This window comes from Buteo buteo, chromosome 7 (assembly GCF_964188355.1).
Source record: "Buteo buteo chromosome 7, bButBut1.hap1.1, whole genome shotgun sequence".
NCBI classification, from domain to species: Eukaryota; Metazoa; Chordata; class Aves; order Accipitriformes; family Accipitridae; genus Buteo; species Buteo buteo.
This window is the reverse complement of record NC_134177.1, coordinates 29,881,526-29,891,999: the sequence shown is the minus strand read 5'-3', so window position 1 is coordinate 29,891,999 and position 10,474 is coordinate 29,881,526. Positions and strand designations below refer to the sequence as shown.

General features: G+C 40.2%; 1 protein-coding gene across 1 annotated transcript in view; it reads right to left on the bottom strand.

Annotated features, from left to right (window-relative positions):
• Positions 1-10,474, bottom strand: part of WDR33 (WD repeat domain 33) — a 72,008-nt gene that overhangs the window by 6,629 nt on the left and 54,905 nt on the right. The window contains exons 15-19 of the mRNA XM_075032032.1: positions 10,151-10,290; positions 9,628-9,780; positions 8,224-9,273; positions 3,330-3,432; positions 2,591-3,053 (exon numbers count right to left, since the gene is read on the bottom strand). Of these exons, the coding sequence (XP_074888133.1) occupies positions 2,591-3,053; positions 3,330-3,432; positions 8,224-9,273; positions 9,628-9,780; positions 10,151-10,290 (1,909 nt within the window). The remainder of the gene's footprint in view (positions 1-2,590; positions 3,054-3,329; positions 3,433-8,223; positions 9,274-9,627; positions 9,781-10,150; positions 10,291-10,474) is intronic.

The window sequence follows — 10,474 nt, the reverse complement described above, 5'->3', positions numbered from 1 at the left end:
CTCAGTTTACAGCCCAGTTTCTGTGCAAGCACAGGTGAGATGTTTAGGTGGTGCAGGCACACTGGTTCAGGAATCCTCACAGTGCAACCCCATGCTGCTCCTGCCCCCCCCTCAGTGACAGCACAGATAATGCAGAGCACTCTTTGCCCATTCACACTGATGCCCCCCACCTCCCCTCTATTCCCAGTTCCACACTGGCCAAACTAACCACCATAATAGTCAGATGGCATTGGCTTTGTGCAACATCCCCTTCCCCAGCTCATTAACGACACAATGCATCCTATTACAAGCAAAACTTTAGATACTTTTATTTAGAATTTTAACAACATTAACCTTTTAATTACAAATTTAAATATTTTAACAGTAGTCATAACACAATACAATATTTTTAAACTTTTACATTTTTTTTAATTAAAAACAATAGGTCTGTCTCCACCTCCCAGAAAACAAACACAATACAGAGAGGAGGCTGCTGTGCCTGTATAGGTACAACAGGGGATGGAGGGAGTGCTGTGTATGGACAATGAACCATTTTACATTAACCTGGATGATTTGGGAAAACAAACTGAACAGTTTCAGGTACAAATGGTTCAAATAACCACATAGCAATATTGTTTAGCCTTGAAACAGCACAGTCCTCTAGATGTTCTTTAGAGGGCCTCCCACTTTAATACTGACATGGTGTGATTCTGCTTAGCTTGTAAATTACCAGGATTTGCAACACAAGGTCCTATAGCTAGCAGGAATAGGGCCTTTCCTTTTGTTTCCAAGCAATGTTATGGACACAGTTTAATTCTGAAATCTCTCATACCTATGCCTGACATAGCCACAGCTCCTAATATTGTGTTATGTATATCCTTTTTCACATCAGTCACATGTGAAACCCTGCCTTGCATAGGGATCAGTTCCTGTTTGACTGCTCTCAGATCTTCTTCCTTGAGGCCTAGGACCTTAATGTACAGAACTACACACTCTGCAGATTAGCAGGCAGGAAGAGGCAGGTCTCTGCAGTAGAAGCATCATGTTGATATGCACAGGTAGAGTAAGAACAGGACAGGGATGAAAAGGACGGGAAATTAGAAACACACATACACACACTTCCCTCTCATGCTTGATCAAACCAGTTACAATCTAAATTCCAAACCAAGTCAGCTAAATGAGTGGTTGGGATTCTTAAGTTCATCTCAGCATCTGCAGTAAATGGCACCTAATTCACCTTCATTCAAAGGAATTCATTAAGTTTGCAAGCACAAGACAACTTTTATAGCCCTGTGCTGATTCCTTTTAAACCAAACTCTGTACAAACACTTGTACTCTGACAAATAGACTCTTCTTAGTTCAGAAGTCAGATTTACAGGTCACAAGGTTCTTGGACTCTCTTCCTGAAACCTTTTTAAAAATCGGGATTGTAATAAAATATTTTCCAGTCCCTAAGCATTTGCAGTATAAGATTTTAAAATCTCTATTGAGCTTCTAAAAGTGTTGTCTGCTATGTCTTTTAGAATTCTGTAATGCAGACTGTTCAGCTTGGATGCTCTCATTTTTACTTTTTTAAAATGGCTTTAATTGTTACCTTCTTTTAGTTACTGTTCATTTCTTTTCATACTCTTCACACAAAAGGAAGGTACATCTTTACAGAGCTAGGTAGAAAATAGCTAAAAGAAGAGCTGTATAGATGCAAAGTAAAAGGAATGTAAGAAAATGATTAAAAAGGCAACTAAAACACACAAAATTCACATTATGTGGAGACCACAATATATTTGTACAAGTACACATTCTTATACATATAGAGTTGGTGGTCAGTGAGAGGCTTAGACCATGGAAGCCAAATTTAACTCAGTTAAACTAGCATAAATCTGGAGCAATTTCGATGACAATTAATCTTGCTGACTTAGCGTAATTCTTCCATATTTACATTGGTAACTAGAAACAAATTTATCCCTTTGTGATTTATTTGGAAATTGTGAGCAATGACATGGACATTGCTGTAAATTAGATTATTTTTGAGTTCTTCGCTTGGCATTAAGAAATAAGTCAGAAAGAGAAATAAAATTTCTACAAGCCAAAACATGAGAAAATAGTCTCAACAGTCCAACAGATGCTGTAGCTCTGCCCCTTATATTTGATAGTAGGATGACTGTTCCTGCTCCTTACAAGTATATTATATCTCATTCTACAGTCTCTACAGTCATGCTGTATTTTGTGACTGGAGACAAAGTCTCAAAATCCACTTCTAGTGTTCAAAAGTTTGTCACTTTAACCTTCAAGTTTCCTCTCAATTTTCATCAAAACGGTCTCAAATCTTCATCCTGTGTCATTGGATCTTCTCTACAAATTTCCTCCCTTCTCTTTACTTACTGTTTAAAGACACGGAAGCTGCTGTGTACAATGACCATTTTTCAAGTTTTCTTCTATTACTGAATGATTTTTATGGACTCTATACTCAGGTATATTAGAGTTTTCATTTCCTTATTGGTTTCCAGTTTATAAATCTGAAACAGATAGACTCCTTAATGAAAAGGAAACCAGGAAGAAAGAGCTCCCTCCATTTACCCTTTAACCCAAAAAAGCTGAGTAGATTTATTCTTACCTCTCATCTCGTCTTCCTCGGAACCGTGCATCCTCAGGATCCCGTGGATATCTATCATCTGAAGGTCTCCGTCCTTCCCAAGCACCAGGAGGCCCACGGTTTGAACCCCCTCCTTCAAATTCCCTGTGATCAGGAGGAAAGGGAGGCCCAGGTCCACCTCGTCTCCATTTTTCATCTTGCAATGGTGGGCCTCCTCTCCCCTCAAATTCCCGTAATCGATGGCCAAATCTCTTATCTGGATGGAAGTCGTCACGGAAGTCATCTGGTCGATCAAAGTCATCATGGAAATCTGGGTGAGGTCCTCGTCTATCTGGCATGCCCCTGCTGTCTCTACCATCACCCCACTCCTGGCCACCTCGAAACAACCCTCTCTCAGGCCCATGATCAGGACCACCACTGTTCTGGTCGTGCCTTCTATCTGAGAGAGGGCCCATGTGATGGTTTGGTGGACCACGGGAGTCACCTTGAGGGAAAAAATCATAGCAGATTTCTGTAACGTTTTCTAAAAACGCTCTAGGATGCTCTAGTTCGTACAGTTCTACAAAGCATACACCATACATCTCTCATTAAGTAATTTTTTGGGGAAAACTTTTCCTCTATATTCCAGTCCAAGTCTATGGAAGCTTTCCTTTCAGCCAAGGCCCTGTGCTCTGCTGTAGCCTTTTCTGTCTAGAGGCACTGCACTGGAACAGCCTCTTTTAGAAGAATTACTCACAGAAGAACAGACATATTTAATTACCTTTATTAAGACCAGGTCCTTGGTTGTGAGGGCCAATACGACCTTGTCCTCCCTGCTGCCCCAGTCCTGGTATCAGTGGTGGAGGACCTGGGTTCTGTCCATCCTATGAGCATATAATAAGAAAAGTCACGTGAATTGCCATGCGTGAGTATTTTTGCTTTTAAGCATTTTGTAAGGGGCAAAACAATTTTCTTTACGTAAAGACTGCCTCTGCACAGGTCTTATAATAGAAACAGCTGATTTTCTAGTGGTTTCAGCCTAGTTTTCAAACATTCACATCAGTAATGCTTTCCAGTCACTAAGAAATGCATCATTTTATAGGAAACGTAGCATTTCAAGGACTAACATTTTACCTGAAACAACCACTGATGATAAAGCTCATATTCTAGCTGCCTGTTGGAGAAGATGAGGAAACTGTATATTTGGTTGAAAGAAATCAGGTACTGATTTAAAAGCAGTTAAAGATCTGCATAGACCAAAGACTTCATTTGGAAATGAACAAAAAAAAAAAAGCAACAATGAAAAAAAAAATAATCAAGAGTGTCAGGACAGGGGACAACAACAGGGCCATAAGAGAGCCTCTCCTATAAACCTTTGTAAACTGTTAACATGGAAATACATGAGTTTCATTTTTAACATGCTGGCAAAGTTTGTTTTTCTTAATTCTAATTCTAGCATCAAAAGAATACTAATACTTAGCTAATACTTGGCTAAGCACTAAGAGACAAGTGGTTAATGGGTTATTAAGCAATGACAGAGCAAAAGGCAGAAGCTGCAGTCACCTGCTTTTCTCAAGCAGAAACAGCAGAGTGAGCAGAGGTTTGTGTAAGTTATATGATCCCAAAGAAAAAATAAAGTATATATAAGTCTTTTGTAATTTTCTCTCTTTGTGAATTTTAAAGGATAAAATAATGTTCTTTAAATTCAGCTACTGTCACAGACCCATAAAAGATTTCTAGAGTTACATTTACACTGGACCCACTTTGATAACATTGGCTGGGAAACAGTGTGGTTGAACTGTCCGATTCTGCCTTTAAACAGCAAAAAGTCATCATTTGGGGTTTGTACTTGACTGGAACTAAAAAGGAGCATGTACATAATTTACACTGTAGCAACGAGGTCCAATAATAAAAATGTATCACTGCAAACAAGACAGAGCTGAGACTTGCAAGATTGCTATACAAAACCTTTTTATGTTGACATCACAAACAAAAAAAAAATCCCCCTAAGACCCATACAAGGAAACCCTAAACACGTAGTATTTTTTTCCTAAACACTAATATGTAAGAATTAACATTCCTAATATGTAAGATTTAGATTTGGCCTTCATATTGGCTTGTAAAAAACCCTCCAGACTGCAGATAGTTTCTGAATACTTGAAAACCTATACTCCCATCACTGTCATTGTACTCTTAATTACACTGCTTAATCTCTCCATGGATCAAAGTTAAATAATTTTCATGCTTTACATTGATTTGTGAGAAACACTACCTTTTTTTTTTCTGGTTGCATAGAAGCAACAAGTTAATTTGTATATTTTTCCAATCATATCTTGAAATATGGGTTTTAAATAAAATATTTAGCACCTATATTGCAGTTGAATATAAACACAAAAAAGAACACAAATATATACTACAAACATCACATTTGCATTGACTAATTTTGTAAGGACTTTGGGGGAAAAAAAAAAAAAAGGTCTGGTCCAATGCCTATTAAAAATACCCCAAAATACTTTCCTAGTGACTGAATGTTGACTTGAGTCCAGAACAAATAAATTCCCTGACAAGGTAAGATCCAGCTATCTCAGTGCTTCTGCCATTCTTGACCAAAACCTTGCTGGAGTTCCATTATTTCTCATATATTTAGCATATGCTTGCCTGCAATAAACTTTATTGAACTTCTTAAATTTATGCCACTAGTGTTTAACCAAAGCAGCAGTTTTTAGCACTCACTAAATGAGTTTCCAAAGCAGTTAGCAAAAACCTCTATTCCAAACAAATCATGCTTTGAAAAGACAGGAAGACAGAGCTTTAACACTGCATTTTCACATGCCTTTCATTTCAAAATACATTCCAGGTGGGCTTGAAACTGAAAAACAAATATGTACAGCTCAGAAGGAGGTACTGTACTAAAAGCTATAAATGGCCTTGCGTACCCCGCACCTTGAGGTACATCTGGAGCACCTCATACCGCCTCCACCATCGACTCAAGGATTCCCCAACGTGTGTTGAGGTTCTGCACAAGTCAGATAAGCTGATCCAGCAGAACACAACTGCTCCACGTTACGGGCATATCTGCCCTATGTACGCAAATGGCACAGCCATTTTATGATAGCCATCTGTATTAATTAAAACTGCACTGAAGGGGAAAAGAATTCTTTGTATTCACCCATAAGAAAAATTTGCATTTCTTCTAAAATACTGCACAAACTCATAAAGTTTGTCTCTATGTGGACAAGAGATTTGGCCTGAAGTATTCGTACCTCACTCAACCAGTAAGATGAAATTCAGCACATCCATCTAAAAGGAACGTGAGAAGATCAAATCTAAATTAACAATAGCAAAAGAGCTCCAAAGTACTCCTGCTAATGTGCAACTATTCTATTTATCCATCTGCATTTTAATATCAACATGCCTAACTCCAGAATAAGATTTTGACAACCATATCTCAGGCAATTTTCTTCTCATAAACAATTCTCTACTCCATTTCATGTTTGCAGAAGGTAGCAGATCTCACATTCAGGAAGAGATGTACATCTTGCCCACATACTCTGCAGTAAACTTCTGCTTTCCAGTGTATAGCAGATGCAGGTAATAGTGGTACCTTATATGGAGATTAACCTTTACAAATATGTATAAGTGTTCAGTATTAATGTCATAAGCCCTTAATAAAGCAGATATATATTCATACACTCCTGCTACTGAAAAGGAAGGCAAGTGATTTGTACAAGTTTACAGAAGATAAACGTCAAATTCAGAACAAAACAAGCTAAAGCCTATTGTGCAAAAAAATCACAGATAGGGCCTTTTAAAATAGGAACTACTATTACATTCATATTTACAAAAAAGCAAACTGAAGCCAAAACTGACATTACAAATTTTAAAATCTGTTCATTTTTTAAAGGCATTACCATACTAAAGCTGCACAAGGAAGGAAAAATGGTCAAAAATACCTTGCTTTGTCTTTTTTTAATCTGTAAAAGACTTCAGGACAGCAGTATTCATTGAAAATAACTTGCCACCTGTCAAAAGCAACTTTCTGACCAGACTATTAACAGCAGGATCAGTCAGACAAGGACAGCCCTACACACATATGTAAACATATACAAACTTTTATAGATACACAAGCTTAGTAATTATTCTCAAAGCAGAAAAGTTAGTCTCCCTGGGATAGCAATGAAAAACACTATGCTAGTGTAGATAGGAGTGGAACCAACTCTTGTTTGGTTAACTTCGGTGCTTTTGAAATCTCAGCACTAGTGTCACATTAATACTCTTCTGGGGGGAATTACTGCTGATTTGTAAGGAAAAAATATTCAAATAAACCCACAATTTGTAGGCTACTCTGCCGCAATCCAAAATGCAATCACTGAGCTAAAGCTCATTTCAGTACATTATCATTCATTGTGATTGGTACTGGACTACACACTAAGGACTATATGCATACTTGTCCAAAGCTTTAACTAGAAACTATTGAGTGCAAGTCTAAAAGAGTTAATTCTGTTTAAAAAACCCGACACATTTTTTAAAAATGGAGTAAATAGAATTTTTTTTCCAAACATCCCCTTCAAAATTAATCTTGAAGCTGAAGACCATCAAGGGAAGTTTTAAGTACAGAATCAGTGCCATAGAAATAGGAACTTGTAAGAGCTAATAAATACAGAAAGCTCTGCATTATCTGTGGTAGATCAGAAGACAGAACAAGCCCATTATGAAAGATGCTGAAGAGGGCTGAGCAGGTTGCACCTGGTACTGAAGCAGACTTAATCAAAACCTGACTCAATTCCTGCAGAATTGATTGGTGCATCTGTAAGCGACCCTCTCTGGTATTCCAGGTCAGCTAAGTGCAGGTATATTGCTGAGCTGGTGAATCCTCTGGAAGCTGAGTGCCAAGGCAGCATGGCACAGGGACATCTAATTAGCGGTCAGCACACATCCAGGCCACACTCAGCAGTTCCAGCTCAGTGCTCACCCTGCCAGACCTGGGCCAGTCCTACACAAACCTGTCTGATACCTGTGCTCCCTCTTGTGCTTCTCAGCAAATGGTGCGGTAACGAGTTAACAGCGTACAATGCCAATCTCTCAACTTGTGCTCCAGAAAGTACAAAGGCAGCCTCAATGATTTCGATACCAAGATAGGAAGCAGGATAGCTGCGTTCCTGTGTGCTTAGTTTGAACTGGTAAGTTCAACCTGACCTAAGCTGATTCCAGGTGCGTCAGCATCTATGGTAAATTCATCCCATAGTTCGGATTAACTACTCTTGGACAACTGAGAGTTGGCAGTAACTTGCTTTAATTAATACATACGAGTTTTCTTATGTCCAGTTCGCTTAAATTCAACTTTTATTAGTGCTTGCCTACTCCCCAGGAAATTCCCCATTTAAGACAGATCAGTGTCTTTAAATTAAAAAAAACCTAGAGTTTCTCTTAAGGTTACATATTTTCATAGCACACTGATTTCTGTACCAGTATTTCCAATAAAGCCTTTTCTACAGTTACCTCTGCTGTTTCCAAACTACATAACTCTCTTCATTATCATTTAAGTTTTCCTGAGGCCTCAGACTTGCTAGTATACCAAACCTCCAGACTCTCAGCTCTTGCCTTGCATTTCTACCCCATGATGTTACCATTCCTACATTCTTAACACTCTTCTTTTTATACAGACCGACACATACCTGATTAAATGGGGGACGAGGCCCGTCACCCAACAGAGGCGTTTTCTGCTGCTGGAAAGGCAGAGGGCCCTGGGAAGGGTGCGGCCCCCTTGAAGGGTTCGGTTGTCCCTGAGGTCCTTGCATGTTTCCTTGAGGCCCTACTAAAGAGCCTTGTGGAGGTCCCTGCTGGCCTTGTGGACCTGGTGGCCCACGCAATTCTTGTGGTGGTCCTAACATTGTACCTTGAGGCGGGGGTCCCTGGAGGCCCCTCATCTCCTGGGGACCATGTCCTAGTAAACCACTTTGCATATGAGGACCTCTCATTTCTTGTGGATGACCCATCATCATCCCTTGTGGAGTAGGTCCCTGGTTATCTCTGGGTCCTGGTGGACCCTGCATCCCTCTTGGATTAAGTCCCATCAAAGGCCCTTGAGATATAGGGCCCTGCATCCCTTGAGATCCTGGAGCTCCTTGCATGCCATGAGGAAGAGGTCCTTGCATTCCTCGGGGACCAGGTGGCCCCTGCATTCCTTGACCACCAGGGGGACCTTGAGGACCCAAGTGACCTTGTGGGCCAGGCGGACCCTGAGGTCCTAAATGAGTCTGAGACCCAGGTAGACCCTGTGGTCCTAAGTGGCCTTGTGGGCCAGCATTACCCTGCGGACCTGGAGGCCCCATTGGCCCATGAGGGCCAGAATGTCTCTGCATTCCTTGATGTCCATGTAAGTCCTGAGGCCGTGGCATTCCTTGTGGAGGCCCTTGGGGTCCTGGAGGTCCTTGTGGTCCCATGAACCCTTGTGGACCTGCAGCTCCTTGGTGTAATGGGGGACCTTGAGGTCCCATTTGTCCTTGGGGTCCTGGAGGTCTGAACTGTCCTTGTGGACCAGGAGGTCCCATCTGAGGCATATTCATTGGCATCTGCTGAGGTGGAAGGGGCTGCTGAAATCCTTGAGGCATCTGTGACATTGGGCCTTGCCCTGGAAAAGGCTGTGGTCCGTGAAGAGAGCCTCCTGGAGGTGGCGGCTGCACTTGCTCAGCTTGCTTTTGTGCAAGTCTCTCAATCTTCAATTGCTGTCCGAAAAAAGAGACCCAGAAAACCAATTAAGCACAGAAGTATATGTAACAACTAAAAATCAGAAGCAATCATCTCATTTCTCACGAGTTTAAAAAGATTTAGTGCTTTTCTCTTAACAGAACTGCAACTAAAAAGATCCATAGATCAGTGTTAGTTAACTGAAACATGAGGGCCTCACTGAAGTTTCATAGCTTCATGCATTAAGTCCAACATCCTGCTCAATTAGATGTTTTCTGAAAAAAGGTAAAAACAGCACTACAAAAGCAAGCTACAAATTTTAGTGTTGAGGTCCAAATATATCACATAGAGCACTAAAACAAATTTGCTGATACCTGTCTTTACATACATACCTCCAAGAGTTGCGGGTTTGTGTACTGAAGTGCTGCCATTTCTTGTTCAATCTCTGCCTGTGTCTTCTTTTTCTCCTCCAGCTTAATATCTTCCTTTCTATCATTCAATGGCTCAGGTGGGGGAGGCAAAGGAACTTTATTCTGCATCCATGCCTACAAAGAATAGTAAACACAAGATGAATTCTGTGGAACAACATCTATGCAATATATTGCTGCACTGGGAAAGGATATGCTAGAATGCTGTGTAGTATGGATATTCAGAAGCTAAACACAATGCTGAATGAAACTTCCCTATCTTGTAACATCCCATTTTCCAAATACAGATACAATATATAAGGGATTTTACCAAATATTTTGTGCTTAAATAGTAATGAAACTAACTACTGTGGTAAATTATTTTGCACTGGGTGTTGATATAAAAGAGCTGATACTGGAAATCCAAAACATTTCAATAGCCACAACACTTTCTGAAGTTGGGAAAATAACAAGGTGTTCTCCTGTTCACTGTGTATCAGATACTTACCTGCTGAAACTGTGCTGGTATTGGTTTTGCATAGGGCACTTTTTTCTGTGGCACCTTCTTTTGGTCCTTTTGCATTACTTCCTCCATTCCCCAATCCAGTCCTGGGATTGTCATTTCAATATCGTTGGACTCATCTTTCCCTTTAGCACCAGGGAGACAAACAGTCAGAGCAATGCAGGTTTACAGAGAAATCCTGTTACTCTCTTTACAGCTTATTCAGCAAAAGAGACCAAGAGGTTTTCAACTCTTCCTTCTCTACATGGGAAATACGCACAATACAGAACCTTAGAAAAAAGCATCCGTGCTACCAAAACATATGAAAGG